Genomic DNA, 23,918 nt, shown 5'->3' on the forward strand with positions numbered 1-23,918 from the left:
AAAACCCAGGAAATGAAAGTTTCTCGACTCACTCTTTAAGAGCCACTCATCACCTCAAGTGCTCAGAACTTGCCTAGACCTCCCCTGCAGGCGGTCCTGCAAGCCCCCAGCATCCCAATGGCCCTCCCCGTCTCTGTGCTGCTGGCCCTGGTGATGCTCTGCTCCAGCCCCATGTGCTCCCTGGGCTGTGAGCTGCCTGCCAGCCACGGCAATCTGGAAAGCTTCACTCGTTGGAGTCAGATGGAGAGAGTGCCCACTGTGTCCTGTCTGAGGGACAGGACTGACTTCAGATTCCTCAGACCCTGGTGCACGGGACCAGGCCTGAGAAGACAGAAGCCACAGCTGTTGTGCACGAGTTGCTCCAGCAGACCTTCCAGCTCTTCAGCACCACGGGCTCTTCTGCAGGTCGGGACGAGAGCCTCCTGGACAGATTCCTCGTGGGACTTGATCAGCAGCTGGAGGACCTGGACGCGTGTCTGAGGGAGGGAAGGACACTGGAACAGTTACCTCTAGGGAGTGAGAACTCCAGATTGGCTGTGAAGGGTTACTTCCAGCGAATCAGTGTGTATCTCAAAGAATACAGCCGCTGTGCCTGGGAGGTTGTCAGCATGGAAATCAGAAGGTGCTTGGTCTTAGCCGACAAGCTCATCAGAAAACTCAGGAAATAAAGAAGGCGTTGAATCTGAAACAATTCATCTGGTCAACTAAATGGCTATTTTCTAAGACTCAAAGTGCAACCTTTAACTCTATTTTTGTGTCCGATGAAACATAAGTAATAGCTAATATATGGGCTTATTTAAATGTATGTTAAAGGTTTAGTTACCGTAATTGTTTAAAACAGATTTAAGAATCCATTTTCCATATCATAAAAGGATGTAATATTTATTTATTTATTTAAATTATCAGAAATATTTAGGCTGTTCATAGAGTTTAAATCTTTATCATTCATAAGATACTTGCTTTGTACTATATTTTGTACAAGACTACTCTTGTTTTTTAGTAGAGAAAATAAAAGCAATTCGAAAAAAACCAACGGGCTTGCACACATCTTTGAATAAAACCTGACCCAAAGCCTGATCCTACAAGATAAACTTATACTGAATTCACCTTAATAAAGAGAGAACGGGGTCACCCACCCTGGGTCATAGAAGGAACAATGGAAAATTTGAGGGGGGATTGAATGTGATTCTTGAGACATAGGCTAGAGGTGGGAGGCAGATGGGTGGAGAAAAGCCCAGGTCATGGACTCAGGTGCCTGCTTGGGGCCTGGAAGAACCGGAGCACCTTCAAGGGTTAGTGGAGAACCACATACATCATGCAGAGAAGGCAATGGCACCCCGCTCCAGTACTCTTGCCTGGAGAATCCCAGCGACACGGGAGCCTGGTAGGCTGCAGTCCATGGGTCGCTAAGAGTCGGACACGACTGGGTGGCTTCACTTTCACTTTTCATTTTCATGCATTGGAGAAGGAAATGGCAACCCACTCCAGTGTGCATGCCTGGAGAATCCCAGTGACGGTGGAGCTAGTGGGCTGCCGTCTATGGAGTAGCACAGAGTCAGACACGACTGAAGCAACTTAGCAGCAGCAGCAGCATATCCATCATGGGAGGTCAATCTGCATATGTGGAGTCTAGGATCCTGGAGTAGAATGAGGAAGGGAGAGGAAGTTTTCTACACTTGGCCATTCCTGAGAAAAGAGTCTTCCTGAACTCTTCAAATGGAGGCAAGAAAAACAAGGAAGGCTGGGGACTGCAGAGACAGCTAAGAGAGGCCATGCAGAACCAGTAGCTGCCATGAGAAATGTGACTCTAAGGAAGTAAGAGGTTTTCTCAAGCTTATTTATATATATTAAACACATATATCATTGCTAAACTTTGAATAATTCAATCAAAGGAATGCGTACCCTTGACTTCTAGGAGGATGCACCATAATCCTCAGCACTTCCTCCCAGTGCAGAAATCCCCAGCGTGCTCTCCTCATTCACTCTGCATGAAGGCGTCCTCTCCATTCATACAGCTGTGTCCTTCTCCATTACGGTTTCTGGTTGTCAATTTCCCCTTATGACTGCAAACCACCAACTCAAAGCAGAACCAGAGTGAAAGTTCTAGCTCTGTCAGACACTCTCCTATGACTTCACCTGCTCTGCCTGCCAAGCACTCAGGTCCAGACTGTCCAGCCTCCCAGAGAAACATAGTAAATAGAGGGAACCCCGCCCCACAGTGAGCAATGGTGGAGACACCAGGGGCTCCTCTGAGTGTGCACCTAGGTTATTTCATGTGCAGGGCTTTTTAATACATTTAATACATTTAGCAACAGGGGGACAGAGCTTTCCTCGCAGGACATATGTTAGTAAAGTGAACACTGGAAGAATACAATTTCTCAAAGTAACAAAGATCTTTGTGGGAATTCATGTATTAATGTAGGCAATCTTCAGGACATTGATGGATCAATCATCTTTCTCTTCCTTCCAGTTGGGACATACCGCACTCAGTAGCTATATGTAAAGTCAGAGGGACTTTTGAAATAATTTTATTCATTTATTCATTTCTCACTGTGCTGTGTCTTCACTGCCGCACGGACTTCTCTCTAGTTGTGGCAAAGGTGGGTCCTCTCTAGTTGTGGGGCACAGGCTTCTCACTGTGGGAGCCTCTCTTGTTGGGGAGCTCAGGCTCCAGTGCACTTGGCTTCAGTGGTGAGGGCCCGGGGTCTAGAGCACAGGGCGGTAGCTGTGCCCCCAGGCTCACTGTCCTGCAGCACGCGCATCCTCTAGGTCTGCATGTGGTCCTGTTGGCAGGTGGACTCCTCACCACTGAGCCACCAGGGAAGCCCCTCAGGGAACGTTTAAGTACATTGAGAGGTTTGTAAACCTTCCTGAGGATTACGGTCCTAAACAAGTAAAAAACATTCCGATATTACTGTTAAAAATACCATTTCATTAACAGATTATTTTCTAAATAACCTTTCATTCAATACTATAGTATTACCTGAATGAATAGCCTGGTTCTCACCATCCTTCGTTCTCACAGGAAGAAAGAGACAGAGGAACAGAGATGCCCAGTGGAAGCAACTGCCTGAATGAATGACTGAAACTCACTAGATTCTGTGACATAAGTCTCCAGTGAGAGACACCATCACTGAATGTCCTTCCTCCAGCTCTGAACCTCTGAGCAGAAACGTGCTGAACAGTGTAAAAATAAGTGATGAATAATATAAATATTCTCATTTAATTGACATATACAATTGGATGGGTACATTTGAAATTATTGGGAAATAGGTAAAATTAATACTTTAAACTGATGACACTTTCTTTGATCATATTGTGAATACATAAGTGAAAATCAAAAAAGGAAGTGAAAGTGTATTAAAACAATTAGAAAATGAAAATTACCATGTTCACTATTTAAAGGTCTCGCTTAGAAAGCATGGCATCAGAGAACCTACCTCAAGGTTCCACCAGACGCCGTCTCAGCCAGTCCATCAGCAGCTGCGTCTTCCCCATGGCCTTCGTGCTCTCTCTACTGATGGCTATCGTGTTGGTCAGCTACGGCCCGGGAGGATCCCTGGGCTGTGACCTGTCTCAGAACCATGTTCTCATTGGCAGGAAGAACCTCAGGCTCCTGGGTGAAATGAGGAGAATCTCCCCTCGCTTCTGTCTGCAGGACAGAAAAGAATTCGCTTTCCCCCAGGAGATGGTGGAGGGCGGCCAGCTCCAGGAGGCCCAGGCCATCTCTGTGCTCCACGAGATGCTCCAGCAGAGCTTCAACCTCTTCCACACAGAGCGCGCCTCTGCTGCCTTGGACCCTGCCCTCCTGGATCAGCTCCGCACTGGACTCCATCAGCAGCTGGACGACCTGGACGCCTGCCTGGGGCAGGTGATGGGCGATGAAGACTCTGCCCTGGGAAGGACGGGCCCCACCCTGGCCGTGAAGAGGTACTTCCAGGGCATCCATGTCTACCTGAAAGAGAAGGAATACAGCGACTGCGCCTGGGAAACCGTCAGAGTGGAAATCATGAGATCCTTGTCTTCATCAGCCAGCTTGCAAGAAAGGTTAAGAATGATGGATGGAGACCTAAACTCATCTTGATATGACTCTCACTGACTAAGAGGCCATATCACCCTTGTACGCTCCCCTGAAGTCATTTTAGAAGACTCTGATTTCTGCTTTAGCCACCATGTTTCCTGAATTCAATCAATAGTACTTTCTCAGTAGCAATAAGCAAGTAGATAATAAAAAGTATTCAACTGCACAGGGATCAGTCCATAAGGGATGACTGCCATGATGTTATTTATGTTTATTTATGTATTTATTTTATCTCATCATATTTATATTTTCATGTAAAAATGTTGTTTTGCATTGTAATAAAATTTAGAAAATATGTTCATTTCCTTAATCTTCTAATTTGTTTTATTTATTAATTTCTTATGAAAGTAATTACTGTTTTCATTATGAAGATCTAAATACATATTTGGTCTACATAAACCTATCATAGAATAGCATTTGTCCATTTATACTACAGAATACTTGTATCACTTTTCAGGAAATGATTGTCAAAAGGTAGAATTTCTGGATCCCTGGCAGTCCAGTAGAATGGACTCCATGCTTCCAGTGTGAGATGCTCAGGTGCCATGGATACCTGGTCAGGGAACTAAGATCCTGCAAGCTGTGCAGTGCAGCCCCCTCCACCCAAAAGAAACAGGTAGAAAGGAGTCTCTGAAATGGTGGTAGATGAGTAGTTCTGAAGTCACAAGTATAACTAGTTTATACCCAATCAACAGAGAATGGTTGGTGTCAGTATGTGGGGGGAGGACTCCCGGCCTCCAGGGAAGCTGCGAACATGTGGTGCTGACTGGCTGAGCCTGACACCTGTTACTCTTCCTCTCGCCTTCTCCTCGGTCCTGCTTTACTGAACAATCCACTCCCTTACACTGTATCTTCACTGCCTCCAACACAGGAGCTCTGTTCTGTGATGGTTTCTGGCTTCAAAGTTTCTCTGAGTGGAAATCACTGGAAGAGAGCACAAGTGAAAGGAGAGTTCTAGAAGTTTCAAAACCTTTGAATGCAGCTCTGCTATTTAACAGCAGTGTGACCCTGAAAAATATCACAAACACTAAGGAGATGGATATGGCAACCCCCTCCAGTATTCTTTCTTGACAATCCCATGGACAGAGGAGCCTGGTGGGCTACAGTCCATGGGTCACAGGAGCTGGACCTGTCTGAACCAACTTAGCATGCATGCAGGCATGCATTCTGTCTTGATCTTCTTCTCAAATATGGGCAAAATAACAGTAGTTTTTCATGGGACTACTGTTTGGATCAATAAGTCCATATTACAAGAAGCAAAAACGTATGCTTGGCACAAATAATTAGGACAGTGAGAGTCCCAGAGTAGCTGCCCACAGGGAGCAGACTGGTCAGCAGGCCTGAGGCAGTGACTGAAAGGCAATACCGGAAAGATACTAGGTCTTTGGTAAAAATATTTAACTTGGGGGCTAGTTTCACAGGATATTCAGTGTGTGAACTCTCCTGTGCTCAATGCTGAAGACAATTCCAATTTCTGTGTTTCAGACTTCTAGAAGTATTCTTAGGAAGTCATAGAAATTCTTTGAGAAAGAAGGATTAGTAGAAAATGCTTTGATCTACCGTAAAAATGAATAATAGGGAAATCATAGAGATTTCTGCATTCCCATGAATGCAGAAAATCACACACATTACTCCTTAATCATGTTTCTTGCTTCTTTAGTGTGAGTACTACTCTACTACTTCTTGAAGACATTTCTAAAATCACCTAATCAACTTTCTGTTGGGTTTCCATCTTTCAGCAGCAAGGCAGAGGCAGGAAGAAAAGAGCAAGGGCCATGCAGTGTGAGGTTCTGCTCTACAGTCCTGGGCTGTCCTGGGTTTGATCCTCGTCGTTTTCCATAAAGACTTCAGTCCCTAAGTGCTGGCAGGGTCACCTCCTAGAGTCGGTCCTTCTCAGAAATCAGTGCCTTTGAGGAGAGACTGCTACAAGTGTATGCAGGTGTCTTATAACGGAAGCGAGAGTCTTTCTCTGAACAAGGGGCCACGAAGTCAATATTATTGGTCAAAACACATAAACCTTGCACATGCATACTGCCAGCTGTCCATGATAACAATGGCTACATTAATCTATATTCAAGACCATATAAGTCCCTATATGTTCTAACATATTGACCAAAACAGGATCTTATCATCCTTTATAGTTTTTGCCAATCTGACTGGTGACACAGAGCATCTAGCAGCAATCATTAGTTTTCCTTTTCCTAATTGATGGTGGTTGTCATCAGTCATACTCCAGCCTTCTCGTCCATCTCTTGGAATTGGTTCAGAGAACTCTGAAAGAAAAGCAATCTGCAGGCAAAGGAGAAATGTACTGAAAACAACTGGAGCCCCAGCATCCCAGAGTAGAGCTGAGAAGAGCTGTGGAGTTGAGACTTTCATTTTAAGACCAGGACGCTAGAGGAGGTGACAGCCTTTCTCTCTCATATCCACTGGAAATGCAGGTTTCTTCTGTGAATTTCTGATCCATAGGCAATGAACCCTCTGCTCTTGCATTGTCACTTTACCCAGGTAAGTTCAGTTCAGTTTAGTTCAGTCGCTCAGTCGTGTCTGATTCTCTGCGACCCCATGAATAGCAGCACGCCAGGCCTCCCTGTCCATCACCAAATCCCAGAGTTCACACAGACTCACTTCCATTGAGTCAGTGATGCCATCCAGCCATCTCATCCTCTGTCGTCCCCTTCTCCTCCTGCCCCCAATCCCTCCCAGCATCAGAGTCTTTGCCAGTGAGTCACCCCTTCACATGAGGTGGCCAAAGTACTGGAGTTTCACTTTAGCATTTTTCCTTCCAAAGAAATCCCAGAGCTGATGTCCTTCAGAATGGACTGGTTGGATCTCCTTGCAGTCCAAGGGACTCTCAAGAGTCTTCTCCAATACCACAGTTCAAAAGCATCAATTTTTTGGTGCTCAGCCTTCTTCACAGTCCAACTTTCACATCCATACATGACCACAGGAAAAACCATAGCCTTGACTAGACGGACCTAGTCGGCAAAGCAATGTCTCCGCTTTTGAATATGCTATCTAGGTTGCTCATAACTTTCCTTCCAAGGAGTAAGTGTCTTTTAATTTCATGGTTGCAGTCACCATCTGCAGTGATTTTGGAGCCCCCCAAAAATAAAGTCTGACACTGTTTCTACTGTTTCCCCATCTATTTCCCATGAAGTGATGGGACTGGATGCCATCATCTTCATTTTCTGAATGTTGAGCTTTAAGCCAACTTTTTCACTCTCCTCGTTCACTTTCATCAAGAGGCTTTTTAGTTCCTCTTCACTTTCTGCCATAAGGGTGGTGTCATGCATACCTGAGGTTATTGATATTTCTCCTGGCAATCTTGATTCCAGCTTGTGTTTCTTCCAGTCCAGCGTTTCTCATGATGAAACTCTGCATATAAGTTAAATAAGAAGGGTGACAATATACATAGAGCCTTGACGTACTCCTTTTCCTATTTGGAACCAGTCTCTTGTTCCATGTCCAGTTCTAACTGTTCTTCCTGACCTGCATACAGATTTCTCAAGAGGCAGGTCAGGTGGTCTGGTATTCCAATCTCTCTCAGAATTTTCCACAGTTTATTGTGATCCACACAGTCAAGGGCTTTGGCATAGTCAATAAAACAGAAATAGATGTTTTTCTGGAATTCTCTTGCTTTTTCGATGATCCAGCGGATGTTGGCAATTTGATCTCTGGTTCCTCTGCCTTTTCTAAAACCAGCTTGAACATCAGGAAGTTCACAGTTCACATATTGTTGAAGCCCGGATTAGAGAATTTTGAGTATTACTTTACTAGCGTGTGAGATGAGTAAAACTGTTTGGTAGTTTGAGATTTCTTTGGCATTGCCTTTCTTTGGGATTAGAATGAAAACTGACCTTTTCAGTCCTGTGGCCACTGCTGAGTTTTCCCAATTTGCTGGCATATTGAGTGCAGCACTTTCACAGATTCATCTTTCAGGACCTGAAATAGCCAAGGAGTTCATAGTTCATTTTTGTTCAAACTCCGTGATCTCCAGCTAGAAACACACAGATTGCAATGTCCTCAAGCAGATCCCAGGCTCCACACTCACCCTGCACTCCTGCCATCTGGCTGGAATCCAGTCTGAGTTTCATTTCTGACAAAGACACTTGTAGTTTTCCTGTGTTCAGGGCCCAGAACTGTTTTCCGGTCAAACTCATGAACTAGGTCATGACCTGCTCTAGTTTTCAGGGCTTTAAAAATCTGTCTTGATGGTGATGCCTTTCAAAGATGCATGCTGGAATCATATCCCCAACTGCCTATTTCACAGCTGATACCTACTGACCACACATTATGCTGAAATCAAAAGCATTTTGATTGCACGTGTTTAAGCAACTAATCCATATGATTTGACATTTCAAAAAAGTTAATGAAACTCTCCAATAAAAAACTGACTACATAAAAAAATGGATGTTTAATAGATGATTCCTGATGAAAAGACATGAGAGGAAAAAGGAATTTGTTAGTTGAGATTTGTTATTTGAGAGAAATATCAATAACCTCAGATATGCAGATGACACCACCCTTATGGCAGAAAGTGAAGAGGAACTAAAAAGCCTATTGATGAAAGTGAAAGAGGAGAGTGAAAAAGTTGGCTTAAATCTCAACATTCAGAAAACGAAGATCATGGCCTCTGGTCACATCACTTCCTGGGAAATAGATGGGGAAACAGTGGAAAGAGTGTCAGACTTTACATTTTTGGGCTCCAAAATCACTGCAGATTGTGAATGCAGCCATGAAATTAAAAGATGCTTACTCCTCGGAAGGAAAGTTATGACCAACCTAGATGGCATATTCAAAAGCAGAGACATTACTTTGCCAACAAAGATCCGTCTAGTCAAGGCTATGGTTTTTCCAGTTGTCATGTATGGATGTGAGAGCTGGACTGTGAACAAACCTGAGTGCTGGAGAATTGATTATTTTGAACTGTGGTGCTGGAGAAGACTCTTGAGAATCCCATGGACTGCAAGGAGATCCAACCAGTCCATCTAAAGGAGATCAGCCCTGGGTGTTCTTTGGAAGGAATGATGCTAAATGCTCCAGTACTTTGGCCACCTCATGGGAAGAGTTGACCCACTGGAAAAGACTCTGATGCTGGGAGGGATTGGGGGCAGGAGGAGAAGGGGACAACAGAGGATGAGATGGCTGGATGGCATTACTGACTCGATGGACGTGAGTTTGAGTGAACTCCGGGAGTTGGTGATGGACAGGGAGGCCTGGAGTGCTGCAATTCATGGGGTCGCAAAGAGTCAGACACAACTGAGCAACTGAACTGAACTGAACTGAACTGACCGGGTCATAATTTGTCAAATATGGCATTCCCTCAGTGAAGAGAGATATATACGAAGTAGCAATTTTGAAAACATTACTGATGATTTTGCGTCCATTAAAGCCAGCAACTTACAAGTACTGTTGTGGCATAAGGAAAATATTTCAACTTGATGTGAGTTTAAGACGTATATATTTAAAAGATTTTTCAGACAATTAACATTACAGGAGAAATTTACCTTTTATATTAATAGTGATTGAAATAATTTTCTTTTCCCTTGGGACGCCTTTAAGTCTCAGTCTTGTCCCCAAGTCTTCCTTCCCACTGGAGGGTCACAGTATCAGGCAGATTTCTGTCCGGACGTCGTCTTCTATTCTTCCAGTCATTTCCCGTATTCAGGTAATTTGGTAGCAGCAAGTATGCTTTACCTAGAGCCACAAGTACCGTCAGCTTGGAGTTTTCTACAGAGGATTCACTGAATTGTTTGTAATCTAATCTGAGCAGGGGTCATCACTCTCAAGGATCTTGTCCATCATGTATCTCAATTTTATGGTGAGGATCACTTAACAATCTATGAGTCATCTTGGACAGTTAAATGCGATTATTTTATACTTATTAGAATTATTAATTTTGTCAAGCACAGTTAGACTCTCAGTAATAACTACCACTTGATAATTTCAGTTTGCTTCTTATACAAAATAATCAGGATACTTTGTAAATCGCTCAGCTTATCGAGAATTTGGAGGGAGACATTAATGGAAATAAGAGATTTGTAACACTGAGGTATGAAACAACAAAGGGACAGCTTGTGTTAGAAGCAAAAGAGGGAAATAAGTGAGAGTTCAGGACATGCAGTGGGCTCAGGTGTTTATGCTGTGGATGGGAGTGTGGAATCTGACCTTCATTATTAGATTAGTTCATTCACATAAAGTCTTAGCAGGGGGCTCTTGGAAAGGAGAATATTAACTCATTTCACTATGTTGGAAGGATTAAGTGAGTCCCTTCAGAGGCTGAGGAATTTGTAGCTGTTGTCACTGTCATTTTTGATGAACACTGAGTGTCTGGGGAATTTGTCTGGTGAAAGTGTTAGTGGCTCAGTCGAGTCTGACATTTGGTGACCCCGTGAACTGTAGCCTGTCAGGCTCCTCTGCCCATGGAATTCTCCAAGCAAGAATACTGGAGTGGGTTACCATTTCCTTCTCCAGGGAATCTTCCCAACTCAGGGATTGAACCCTGGTCTCCTGCATTGCAGGCGGATTCTTTACCATCTGAGCCACCAGGGAAGCCTGGTAGGTCCTTGGTAATTAGGTTCACAGTATAACATTTATAACATTTAATGAGCAAACAATCCAGGATGGATATGCCATAAAAAGTGAGGGTAGCATCAGGGAATGTGTTCTTTCTCCTCAAATAAATACCAAGAATGAAATAGATCCTAAGGAATCCTTGCCATAGACACAATACATTGGTATCTTCTTATTACCATGTCACAGACTGAATGTGTGTGTGTTCCCCAAATTCATATATCGAAACCCTCCCCCTCGAGACTCCCTGATGGTCCAGTGGCCAGGACTCCATGCTCCCGCAGCAGGGAGCCTGAGTTGGATCTCTGGTCAGGGAACTAGATCCTGCATGTGGCAAGCCAGACTTCCCATGGCCCAAGTAAAAATCCTGCATGAAGCAAGGAAGATCCAAGATCCAGCATGCTTCAAATAAGACATGGCCCAGCCAAATAAGCACATAAAATAAATATTTTTAAAAATTACTAAAAACCCACAGAAACCCAACCCATCAATATGATCCTATCACAAACTGGAATATTAGGGAGATTGTTAGGGTACAGCTCAGTTCAGTTCAGTCTCTCAGTCGTGTCCGACTCTTTGCGACCCAATGAACTGCAGCACGCCAGGCCTCCCTTTCCATCACCAACTCCCGGAGTTCACTCAAACTCATGTCCATCGACTCGGTGATGCCATCCAGCCATCTCATCCTCTGTCGTCCCCTTCTCCTCCTGCCCCCAATCCCTCCCAGCATCAGAGTCTTTTCCAATTGGTCAACTCTTCCCATGAGGTGGCCAAAGTACTGGAGTTTCAGCTTTAGCATCATTCCTTCCAAAGAACACCCAGGAATGATCTCCTTTAGAATGGACTGGTTGGATCTCCTTGAAGGCCATGGGACTCACAAGAGTCTTCTCCAACACCACAGTCCAAAAGTATCAATTCTTCGGCGCTCAGCTGTCTTCACAGTCCAACTCTCACATCCATACATGACTACTGGAAAAACCATAGCCTTGACTAGACCGACGTTTGTTGACAAAGTCATGTCTGTGCTTTTGAATATGCTATCTAGGTTGCTCATAACTTTCCTTCCAAGGAGTAAGCGTCTTTTAATTTTAGTAATCAATAAAATTAGCTATTACTTTTAATATCATAATTTTACTGTTACCCAGATTAAGATCAGGATCTTTTGGAATCATTTCATTCCCTGTCATTCTAGTTTTTCTGAAGCATCTTCTCATTACCCGAATGGATTTATCAACTACACAGATGCTAGGCAAGGCTGGTCTCCTAAACCCTGCCAGAAAGGGTTTATGTTCTAGCAAATGGGGTTCTGAGTGCCCGTCTCTCTTCCTTCTCCGCTTATACTGATGACATGTGGATTAAAGAAAAGGAAAATCAGCTAGCTGGTCTTACAAAGCTGAGGGCAGGCAACTGACTCAGGACTTGGCCTTCATTGAGCTTCTGTAAGAAGCAGCCCTGTCCCAGTCTTTCTGTTGTTCATGTTGGCCTCATCCTTCCCCTCTGCCACAGCCTGCTCCCCAGCTGTGCTGCACTGCAGTTTGCTAACTCAGAATAATACATCATTACCTCAGGGGAAAACCCCTTCCCTTCTTTCATACTCAGGACATTGAGGCTTACCCTTGTTTTCTTCTTGCCCACAAAACAACTGTGGAAGTTTACTTTCTAGGAAAGTTGCAAAGAGAAACAAAAAAGAAATCTAACGTCTTGAAAGTGAAAGAGATGCAGCCTCTCTGGCTTCTTTACTTCCCTTTCTTGTTCTCACCTCATCATGAAATAGAACCAGAGCAGAGGCAGGAATACCAACATTGTCCAATAAGTCACTAAGTGTGTATATAAAATGTTTAAATGAAAAATTACACTCGAGTAAAGGAAAGAAGGCTATTTCTTGTGATCTAGTGCCCCGGATCTCACTGCCCTGCAATCTCAGAGGAGACAGAAACAGAGGAACAGAGATGCCCAGTAGAATCAACTGCCTGAATCAATGACCGAATCTCATTAGATTCTGAGACATAAGCTTCCAAAAAGAGACAACCCCATCACTGAATCTCCTTCCTCCAGCTCAGAAACTCTGAGCAGAACAAGTGTTGAAGAGTTTAAGTAAAAGTGTTGAATAATAAAACCTATACCTGGCAAAGTCAATATTATTTATCTACTAAAAGGAAAACATTTGCAGTTGGAAACTCCTCCACTAACTTGCACAAACACACTTCTGCCCTCAGCATCTGAGCACTGCTGACACTTTAGAGTCCTGGGGACACGGGTCAGGAGAAGAAGAGGTCACCACTGAGCACTAGGGTCCTTCACACAAAAACTCCAGGGGAGAGGTTGGGGTTTCGGGAAGACGATTTATTTTCCCAACCAGTCAATAAGCCCTCCACAGAAAGGAGATTTTCGAGTCCACAGGATGTGGTGAGCGTGCTCTCAGGGAAGGAGAGAGTCCAGCAGGTGAGGAAGGGGGACTCTGTCACTGCAGAGGACAGGGGTGGCTCCATGTGATCTCTCCCTTGTGAGTGAGGTGCTGCTGGGAAAATACAATTATCCTGGATGTAGAGTCTCCTCACCCATGTTCCCTGAGAAGAACCAGGATTCTGGTGGGGGTATTGGCCCAGTCTGTGGAGGACGACAGGTCTCCAGCAAGAAAATGGTGGAAAGAAAGGGTGATGTCTGTAATGGCCCTGACCTTGTGGTTCCCTAAAACACAGCCACATGGACCTGCAGGAACGTGTTCTAGAAGGAAGAAAAACGTGGGGTGAGCTCATGGACTGATAATAATCAGCCTGCTCTTTATATCAAACACTAAGGAAAACCCATCCTTCGTTTCAGTGAGATCAGGAGCCACAGTGATCTGCTAAATCCCTAAATAAATATGGAAACCATAGGGCTGAGGGGCCTGGCTTCCCAGGCAGAGTGAGAGGGGAAACGGAGCCCAAGATGAGGGCTACAGGTGTGTTCCCGGAAAAGAGGAAGGAACATTTATGCCTGAGAAACAGGGAGCAATGATGTGTGTAATCACAAATGCACTTCAATTCTAACATAAGACAAAGACCTTTCTCATCTGATGATGAATATCCATTTGGATAAGCACATCTGAAGTTACTGGGAAAGGTAAAATTAATAGTTTAAATAGATGACAATTTCTATGACCATATTCACAATACATAACAGAAAACCAAATTAGGAAGGAAAAGTGTATAGAAATGACTAGAAAATGAAAATTACCATGTTCCCTATTTAATGGCCTCGCTTAGAAAGCATGGCATCAGAGAACCTACCTCAAGTTTCACCCAGACGCCGTCTCAGCCAGCCCAGCAGCAGCGACATCTTCCCCATGGCCTTCGTGCTCTCTCTACTCATGGCCCTGGTGCTGGTCAGTTATGGCTCGGGAGGATCCCTGGGCTGTGACCTGTCTCAGAACCATGTTCTCATTGGCAGGAAGAACCTCAGGCTCCTGGGCCAAATGAGAAGACTCTCCCCTCGCTTCTGCCTGCAGGACAGAAAAGACTTCGCTTTTCCCCAGGAGATGGTGGAGGGCGGCCAGCTCCAGGAGGCCCAGGCCATCTCTGTGCTCCACAAGATGCTCCAGCAGAGCTTCAACCTCTTCCACACAGAGCGCGCCTCTGCTGCCTGGAACACCACCCTCCTGGAGCAGCTCCGCACTGGACTCCATCAGCAGCTGGATGACCTGGACGCCTGCCTGGGGCAGGTGATGGGAGAGGAAGACTCTGCCCTGGGAAGGATGGGCCCCACCCTGGCCGTGAAGAGGTACTTCCAGGGCATCCATGTCTACCTGCAAGAGAAGGGATACAGCGACTGTGCCTGGGAAATCGCCAGACTGGAAATCCTGAGATCCTTCTCTTCATTAACCAACTTGCAAGAAAGGTTAAGATGATGGATGGAGACCTGAACTCACCTTGACATGACTCTCACTGACTAAGACGCCACATCACTCCCAACTGTGGTCATTTAAGAGACTCTGAATTCTGCTTTAGCCAAAATATTTATTGAATAAATCAATAAATTCTTTCTCAGTAGTAATAAGCAAGTAGGTATAAAAAGTATTCAGCTGCACGGGAATCTGTGCATAGCGATGACTGCCCTGATGTTATTTATATGTTTCTTTATGTACATATTTTCATTTATTAGTTTATCTCATCATATTTATATTTTCATTTAAACTTTTTGTTTACATTGTAATAAAATTTAGAAAACATGTTCATTTCCTTAATCTTCTAATTTGTTTTTATTAAATTCTTATGAGGGAAAACTTGTTTCTTCATTCTGAAGACCTAAATCTTTATTTTGTCTACATAAACCTATTGTGGAATAGCATTTGTTCATTTATACTATGGAATGGTTCTACTACTTCTCAGCACTTGATTGTCAAAAGGTGGAATTACTGGAATTCCCTGGCAGTCCAGTGGTTTCGACTCCACGCTTCCAGTATAGGAAGCTCAGGGACCATGGATTCTGCAAGCTACGGAGTGCAGCCCTCCATTCCACCCCTCCAAGAAGAAAAAAGGTAGAAAGGAGTTCTGAAACTGTGGGAAATGATTAGTCCTGAAGTCACAGATAAACTAATTTATAGCCAGTCAGCAAAGAACTGTTGGTGTCAGTATCTGGGGTAAGACTCATCTCGTCCAGAAAAGTTGCCAACATGTGGTGCTGAGTGGCTGAGCCTGACACCTGTTACTCTCCTGCTTTACTGAACAATCCACTCCCTTACACTATATTTTCACTGCCTCCAACACAGGAGCTCTGTTCTGTGATGGTTTCTGGCTTCAAAGTTTCTCTGAGTGAAAATCACTGGAAGAGAGCACAAGTGAAGGGAGAGTTCTAGAAGTTTCAAAACCTTTGAATGCAGCTCTGCTATTTAACAGCAGTGTGACCCTGAAAAATATCACAAACACTAAGGAGATGGATATGGCAACCCCCTCCAGTATTCTTTCTTGAAAATCCCATGGACAGAGGAGCCTGGTGGGCTACTGTCCATGTGTCACAGGAGTTGGACACCTCTGCACCAACCTAGCATGCACGCAGGCACGCATGCTGTCCTGATCCTCTTTTTTAACATGTGGAAAATAACAGTAGTTTTTCACAGGGTTACTGTTAGGATCAATGGGCCCATATTACAAGAAGCATAACAGTGTGCCTGGCAGAAATGATCAGGACAGTGGGTCCCAGAGTAGCTGCCCATGGGGAACAGACAGGACAGCTGGCCTGAGGCAGTGACTGAAAGGCAACACTGGAAAGATGCTGGGTCCTTGGTAAAAATATTTAACTTGGGTGCTAGTTTCACAATTTAGTTTGTGAACTCTTCTGTGCTCAATGCTGGAGACAATTCCAATTTCTGTGTTTCAGACTTCTAGAAGCATTCTAGGAAGTCATAGAAATTCTTTGAGAAAGAAGGATTAGTAGAAAATGCTTTGATCTACTATAAAAATGAATAATAGGGAAATCAGAGAGATCTCCTAGGACTGCAGAGAATCACACACATTACTCATTAATAATGCTTCTTGTTCTTTAGTATGAGTAGTCCTGTACTACTTTTTAACCTATTTCTATAAGCACCTTCTCAACCCTCTGCTGGGTTTCCGTCTTTCAGCAGCAAGGCACAGGCAGGAAGAAAAGAGCAAGGGCCATGTAGTGTGAGGTTCTGCTCTCCAACCCTGGGCTGTCCTGGGTTTGATCCTAGTTGTTTTCCATAAAGACTCCAGTCCCTAAGTGCTGGCAGGGTCACCTCCTAGAGCTGTTCCTTCTCAGAAATTAGTGCCTTTAGAGGAGAGACGGCTACAAGTGAATGCAGGTGCCATACCCTAGTGAGAGTCTTTCTCTGAATAAGGGGCATGAACTCAATATTATTTGTCAACATATAAATCTTGCACATGCATACTGCCAACTGTCCATGATAACAATGGCTACATTAATCCATATCAAGACCATAGAAGCTCTTATATGTTCTCACACCTTGACCAAAACAGGGTCTTATCATCTTTTTTAGTTTTTGCCCATCTGACTGGTGACACATAGCATCTAGCAGCAACCATTAGTTGTCCTTTTCCTAATTGATGGTGGTTGTTATCAGTCATACTCCAGTCAGGAAAACAGAAAATTCCTTCCAGCCTTCTAGTCCACCCTTGGAACTGGCATGGGAAAGAAAAACAATCTGCAGGCAAAGGAGAAATGTCCTGGAAGGAACTAGAGCCCCAGCATCACCGAGTAGCGTTGAGGAGAAGAGCTGTGGAGCTGAGACGTTAGTTTTAAGACCACTGCACTAGAACAGATGACCGCCTTTCCCCATCATATCCACTGGAAGTGCAGGCTTCCTCTGTGAATTTCTGATCCATAGAGAATGCACCCACTGCTCTTGCACTGTCTCTTTACCCCGGTAAAGGAGCTCACGAATCATTTTCGTTCAAACTCCGTGATCTCCAGCTAGAAGACACACAGATTGCAAGGTCCTCAACCAGATCCCAGGCTGCACACTCACACTGCACTCCTGCCATCTGGCTGGTATCCAGTCTGAATTTCATTTGTGACCAAGGAGTTTGTGGTTTTCCTGTGTTCAAAGCCCAGAACTGTCTTCTGTCCAAACTGATGAACTAGGTCATGACCTGCTCTAGTTTTCAGGCCTTTAAAAATCTATCTTGATGATGATGTCTTCCAAAGACGCATGCTGGAATTATATATCCAACTGCCTATTTCACAGTTGGTGTCTACTGAGTACACATTATGCTGAAATCAAAAGCATTTTAATTGCAACTTTTAAACAACGTATCCACATGAGAAGACATTTTGAAAAAGTTCATGAAACTCTCCAATGAAAAACTGACTAAAAAAAAATGCTTAATAGATGACCTTTGGTTAAAAGAAATGAGAGGAAAAAAGGATTTTGTAAATTGAAATGAGCTATTCAAAATAGTTACTGGTTCATAAGTTTGTCAAATATGGCTTTTGCTCAGATGAAGAGAGAGATACAGAAAAGTAATATTGAAAACATTATTGATGATTTTGCTTCCATTAAAGCCAGGAACTTAAAGTACTGTTGTGGCATAAAGAAAATATTTGAATTTGATGTGAGTTGAAGACTCATACATTTTAAAACATTTTCCAACCAATGAACATGACAGGAGAAATTAACCATTTCTATTAATGTTCAATGAAATAATTTTCCCTGTACTAAGGAGCTTCTTTTGAAGTCTCAGTTTTGTCCCCAAGTCTTCCCACTGGAGGGTCCCAATATCTAGTAGATTCCCATCCAGATTGTAGATACCTTTCCCCTTTCCCTGAATTACTCCTTTGCCCCATAAACAAGGGCTTCCCTTGTGGCTCGGCTGGTCAAGATCTGCCCGCAATGAGGGGACCTGGGTTCAGTCCCTGAACTGGGAAGATCTCCTGGAGAAGGGAAAGGCTACCCACTTCAGTATTCTGGCCTGGAGAATTCCATGGACTGTGTAGTCCATGGGGTCGCAAAGAGTCAGACACGACTGAACGACTTCCACTCACTCCAAAACAACCCTGAATCTGAAAACATACCACAGCATGCTGTGATTTCCAGCCGTCAATCGCGGCATTCAAGGGCACCGGTGTGAAACGCTCTGGCTAAAATCTTCTCCCAGGAAGGGGAGGATGGACGCAACGGTAGCTTATCTAGACTTTGGAGGTGCAGAAATCAAAGGCTCTGAGCGACGCGGCGCAAAGCTCGCCTGGGCCGTGGGGCCCGAAAAGGAAGTTTCCTCTCTGTTCCCGCGGCCCCAAGCTCTCCCTGGGCCCCGGCGGCGCCTCGCTCCGGTCGCGGCTCCTGCCCACGGCCACCCGCGAGTTCTCTCCGTGGATCTGATGCCCCAGGGGGCAGCCCTGCAGGCGGGTCCCGCTGGGTGGGCGGTGCGGGTCTGTCAGTTACTGAGAGATCGGGCGCCCCCTCCCGGCCGCTGGGGCGCAGCAAAAGGAGTTTGGAGGGCTCCGGAGTTTAGAGCAGGACCTGAACTGCTTCAGAGAGGCCCAGGTGAAGTGCTGAATTTCTGCGCTCCTGGTCTCCCTGCTGATGGCAATGGGGAGGCTCTGCTCCATCCCTCACATTTCACCCGTTAGCATAGGTCGTCTTCTATTCTTTTTGTCATTTGCCAAATTCATATAATTTGGAAGCAAAAGTTTGTTGCTGAACCAGGAAAGACACCAGGATTCTTGGCCTCCGGAGGAGAATTCAATCCAGGGCCAGTGACGAGGCTTGATCGCTCAGCACTTTTGTGTAATGAAGTTTTATTAAAGTATAAAAGAGATAGAGAAAGCTTCTGACATAGACATCAGAAGGGGGCAGTAAGAGTGCCCATGCTAGTCTTCAGCCAGATGTTATATAGCTGCTAGCAGTCTGCTAATTAGAGAATGGAAATGTCTCAAAACTCAGAGAAGGGCACCGGGCCCCTCACCCACAACATGCATTGAGACAACATTGGCACCAGGTGAGTCATCCCCGGCCACAAAGTGATGGACGTGAATCTTGAAGAAAGGCAGATTTCCAAACAAATATACAGTTTCATTAACACAGATTAGGAGAACAGGGTATGAGTATAACATACTGGTTTGTCAAGTCAGTTCTGAGCCTTTAGGTGGAACTGACTTAAACACAGAGTCTAGGGTAAATACACAGTACATTAACAGCTTAAGAAAAACATTTCCATAAGAAAAATGCATTGGTCAGCTCAAGGTTTGGGAAAAGTTAAGTTCAGGTGGAACCAGGTGTCATTATGGCAACACAGAATTTTAAGAGAAACCTCTTTTTAAATCTGTATAGAGAAGTGAAGTCGCTCAGTCATGTCTGAGTCTTTGTGATCCCATGGACTGTAGTCTACCAGGCTTCTCTGTCCATGGGATTTTCCAGGCAAGAGTACTGGAGTGGGTTGCCATTTCCTTCTCCAATGCATGAAAGTGAAAAGTGAAAGTGAAGTCGCTCAGTCATGTCCGACTTAGCGACCCCATGGACTGCAGCCTTCCAGGCTCCTCCATCCATGGGATTTTCCAGGCAAGAGTAAAGAGATCAAAAATGTCTCACACTTGCAGCCTGTTTCCTCTGTTTGGGGACCCCCAGTTTTCCTGTCTGTTACCCTCTCAAAAGCATTAAGTATTTTTTTTTAATTACAGTCACAAGAACCATCAGCTTGGTGTTATCTACAGAGGATTCACTGAAATGTTTCTAACCCAATCTCCTGCTGGAGTCAAAACTCAAAGGATCTTGTCCATCATGTATCCCCAATTTATGGTGAGGATTCATTCCACAATCTATATGAATCATCTTGGACAGTTAAATATGATTGTTTTATAATTATTAGAATTATTATTTTGTCGGTCACATTTAGACTGTCAGTAATAACTACCAGTTGATAATTTCATTTTGCTTATTATACAAAATAATCAGATACGTTGTAAATTGCTCAGCTTATCTAGAATTTGGAGGTAGATGTGAACTAATGGAAATAAGGTTTGTCACATCGAGGTATGAAACAACAAGGGTGCATCTTGTGTTAGAAATAAACTAGGAAATTAAGTGAGCGCTCAGTGCATGCAGTGGGCGCAGGCGTCACAGTCTAGATAAGCAGTTTGGAATCTGACATGTAAGGATTTGAAAACTGGATTTGCCATTTCATTCTTAGATTATTTTATTCCAATAAAGTCTTAGCAGGAGGCTCTTCGAAACAAAACTATTAACTCAGTTTCAACTATGCTGGAAGTATTGCGTGAGTCCCTCACAAAGGCTAAGGAGTTTGTAGTTGTTGTCACTGTCGTTTTTGATAAACACTGATAGTCTGTGAAATTTTTCTGGCAGGTCCTTGGTAATCATGTCCACGGTAGTCTTGTAACATTTAATTAGCAATCAATTCAGGATGGAGGTGCCATAAAAAGTGAGGGCAGCATCAGGGAACGTGTTCTTACTCCTCATTAATATCAAGAATGAAATATATCCTAATGAATCCTTGCCATAAACACAATACCTTGGTCTCTCCTTACTACCGTGCTACAGGCTGAATGTGTGTGTGTTCCCCAAATTCATGTATTGAAACCCTCCCCCTTGACTTCCCTGATGGTCCAGGGGCCAGGACTCCATGCTCCCAAAGCAGGGAGCCTGAGCTGGATCTCTCGCCAGGAAACTAGATTCTGATTGGCAAGCAGGACTTCCCATGGCTTAAGTAAAGATCCTGCATGAAGCAACCAAGATCCAAGAACCAGCATACATCGACTAAGACATGCCACAGCCAAATAAACATATGAAATAAATATTTTAAAAATTCTTTAAAAAGCCACAGAAACCCAACCCATCAATGTGATAGTACCGAGAGCTGGAATATTAGGGAGATCATGACGGTTAGTAATCAATAAAATTCAGTTATTGTGTTTAACGGCATAGTTACTATTAGCTAGACTAAGATCAGGCTCTTTTGGAATCATTTAATTCCCTTTCATTCTAGTTACTTCAAAGCGTATTCTCTTTGCCCAGGTGGATTTATCACCTACGTAGATGATCAGCAAGGCTGGTCTCGTCAACCCTGCCAGAGAGCATTAGTGTTCGAGCAACTGGGGCTCTGATTGCCTGTCTCTTGTGAGCTGGTGAGTGTGACTTCTTCCTCCTCCCCTTATACTGACCACATGCTGATTCAAGAAAAGAAAAATTAGGTGGCTGGTCTTACAAAGCTGGCGGCAGTCAACAGATCAAGGACTTGTCCTTCTTTGAGCTTCTGTAAGCAGCAGCCCTGTCCCAGCCTTTCTGTTGTTCATATTGGCCTCATCGTTTCCCTCTGCCTCAGACTTGTCCCCAGCTGTGCTGCACTGAAGTTTGCTAACTCAGAACACGTCACTGGGTCAGGGGAAAACCACTTCCCTTCTTTCATATTCATGACATTGAGACTTACCCTTGTTTTCTATTGCCCACACAGAAAAATGTGCAATTTTACTTTCTAGAAAAGTTGCAAAGAGAAACAAAAGAACTAACGTCTTGAAAGGCATAGAGATGCAGCCCCTGTGGCTTCTTTACTTCCCTTTGTTGTTCTCACATCATCATCAATTACAACCGCAACAGGAGCAATGAGACAAATCTTGTCCAATAAGTCAGTCAGTTCAGTTCAGTTCAGTCGCTCAGTCGTGTCCGACTCTTTGCAATCCCATGAACTGCAGCGTGCCAGGCCTCCCTGTCCATCACCAACTCCCGGATAAGTCACAAAGTGAATATAAAAAGTTTAAATGAAAAATTACAGTCAAGGAAAGAAGACTATTTCTCCTGATCAAGTAGGCTGGGTCTCACTGCCCTGCATTCTCAGAGGAACAGAGATGCCTGGTGGGATCAACTGCCTGAATGAACAGCTGTAACTCACTAGATTCCGTGACATAAGCTTCCAATAAAAGCCTGCCCTAAGGGAGGGAGTCCAGCAGGTGAGCAAGGGGACTCTGTCACTCCAGAGGACAGGGGGTGGCTCCATGTGATCTCTCCTGTGTGAGTGAGCTGCTGCTGGGGAAATACAATCAATTATCCTGGAATTAGAGTCTCCCCACCCATTTTATCTGAGAAGAACCAGAATTCTTGGTAGGAGTATTGGTTGGGCCAGCAAAGGACAATAGGTCTCCAGTATGAAAACGGTGGAACGCAAGTGTGATGTCTGTAATAGTCCTGACTTCGTGGTTCCCTGAAGCACAACCACATGGAGCTGCAGGGACGTGTGCTAGAAGGAAGAGAAACATGAGGGAGCTCATGGACTCATAATAATCAGCCTCTTCTCTAAATCAGACACTAAAGAAAACCCATTCTTTGTTTCAAACAGTTTATTTGCTAGAGTGACCTGGTAAATCCCTGATAAATACAGAGCCTGCCTTCCTAAGTAAAGGAAGAAACAGAAATTGAGCCTAGGATCAGGGCCAAAAATGTGTTCATGGAACAGAGAAGAGCTACATTTACACATGAAGGAGAAAGAGTGGTAATGTTTGTACATAGAAACATACATCATTTCTGATGTCTGACAAAGACCTTTCTCATTTGATTGAAAAATATCCATTTGGATGGGAACATTTGAAGTTATTGGGAAATAGATAAAATTAATAGTTTAGACTGATGACAATTTCTTTGACCATATTCAGAATACATAAATGAAAATCAAAAAAGGAAGTAAAAGTGCATAGAAATGACTAGAAAATGAAAACTACCATGTTCCCTATTTAATAGCCTCGCTTAGAAAGCCTGGCATCAGAGAACCTACCTCAAGGTTCCACCAGACACCGTCTCAGCCAGCCCAGCAGCAGCCGCATCTTCCCCATGGCCTTCGTGCTCTCTGCTCATGGCCCTGGTGCTGGTCAGCTACAGCCCAGGAGGATCCCTGGGCTGTCACCTGTCTCAGAACCACGTGCTGGTTGGCAGGAAGAACCTCAGGCTCCTGGGCGAAATGACGAGACTCTCCCCTCACTTGTGTCTGCAGGACAGAAAAGACTTCGCTTTCCCCCAGGAGATGGTGGAGGGCGGCCAGCTCCAGGAGGCCCAGGCCATCTCTGTGCTCCACGAGATGCTCCAGCAGAGCTTCAACCTCTTCCACACAGAGCGCGCCTCTGCTGCCTGGAACACCACCCTCCTGAAGCAGCTCCGCAATGGACTCCTGGACCAGCTTGTCGACCTGGATGCCTGCCTGGGGCAGGATATGGGAGAGGAAGACTCTGCCCTGGGAAGGATGGACCCCACCCTGGCCGTGAAGAGGTACTTCCAGGGCATCCATTTCTACCTGCAAGAGAATGGATACAGCGACTGTGCCTGGGAAACCGTCAGAGTGGAAATCATGAGATCCTTGTCTTCATCAACTAGCTTGCAAGAAAGGCTAAGAATGATGGATGGAGACGTGAACTCACCTTGACATGACTCCCACTGATTCAGATGCCCCATCATCTTTGCACACTCATCTGTGGCCATTTCAGAAGACTCTGATTTCTATTTTACCCACCAAATTGATTGAATTACTTCAGCCAATACTTTGTCAGTAGTAACTGAAGATATATAAATTTTCTTGGGTGCAGGTGCATCAGTCCCGAAGTGCAGACTGCCCTGATTTTAATGTTTGTTTGCTTATTTATTTTGTTATATTTATTCTTTGATCTCCTCCTATTTATTTTTCTATATAAAATATTTTTGTTTACATTGTATTAAAATTTAACAAATACAGTCACATTTTTATTTCATTACATTTGTAATTTGTTTTATTTATTAAATATTACCAAGGTGAACTTCTTGAATTTTTTACTGTTT

General features: G+C 44.2%; 2 protein-coding genes and 2 pseudogenes across 2 annotated transcripts; all 4 read left to right on the forward strand.

Annotated features, from left to right (window-relative positions):
* Positions 1–117: 117 nt before the first annotated feature.
* LOC138434604 (interferon alpha-2-like) lies at positions 118–668 on the forward strand (annotated as a pseudogene).
* Positions 669–3,496: 2,828 nt separating this feature from the next.
* Positions 3,497–4,084, forward strand: LOC138434603 (interferon omega-1-like). The gene has a single exon (XM_069579414.1). The coding sequence runs from the start codon at positions 3,497–3,499 to the stop codon at positions 4,082–4,084; it is 588 nt and encodes a 195-aa protein (XP_069435515.1).
* A 9,898-nt stretch (positions 4,085–13,982) lies between these two features.
* LOC138434605 (interferon omega-1-like) lies at positions 13,983–14,543 on the forward strand. Its single transcript, XM_069579415.1, has one exon. The coding sequence runs from the start codon at positions 13,983–13,985 to the stop codon at positions 14,541–14,543; it is 561 nt and encodes a 186-aa protein (XP_069435516.1).
* An 8,400-nt stretch (positions 14,544–22,943) lies between these two features.
* On the forward strand, positions 22,944–23,529 carry LOC138434606 (interferon omega-1-like; annotated as a pseudogene).
* Positions 23,530–23,918: the final 389 nt, after the last annotated feature.

This window comes from Ovis canadensis, chromosome 2 (genome assembly GCF_042477335.2).
Source record: "Ovis canadensis isolate MfBH-ARS-UI-01 breed Bighorn chromosome 2, ARS-UI_OviCan_v2, whole genome shotgun sequence".
Lineage (NCBI taxonomy): Eukaryota > Metazoa > Chordata > Mammalia > Artiodactyla > Bovidae > Ovis > Ovis canadensis.

Coding starts and splice junctions, on each gene's coding strand:
- LOC138434603 (XM_069579414.1), top strand. CDS start 3,497: ATGGCCTTCGTGCTCTCTCTACTGATGGCTATCGTGTTGGTCAGCTAC.
- LOC138434605 (XM_069579415.1), top strand. CDS start 13,983: ATGGCCTTCGTGCTCTCTCTACTCATGGCCCTGGTGCTGGTCAGTTAT.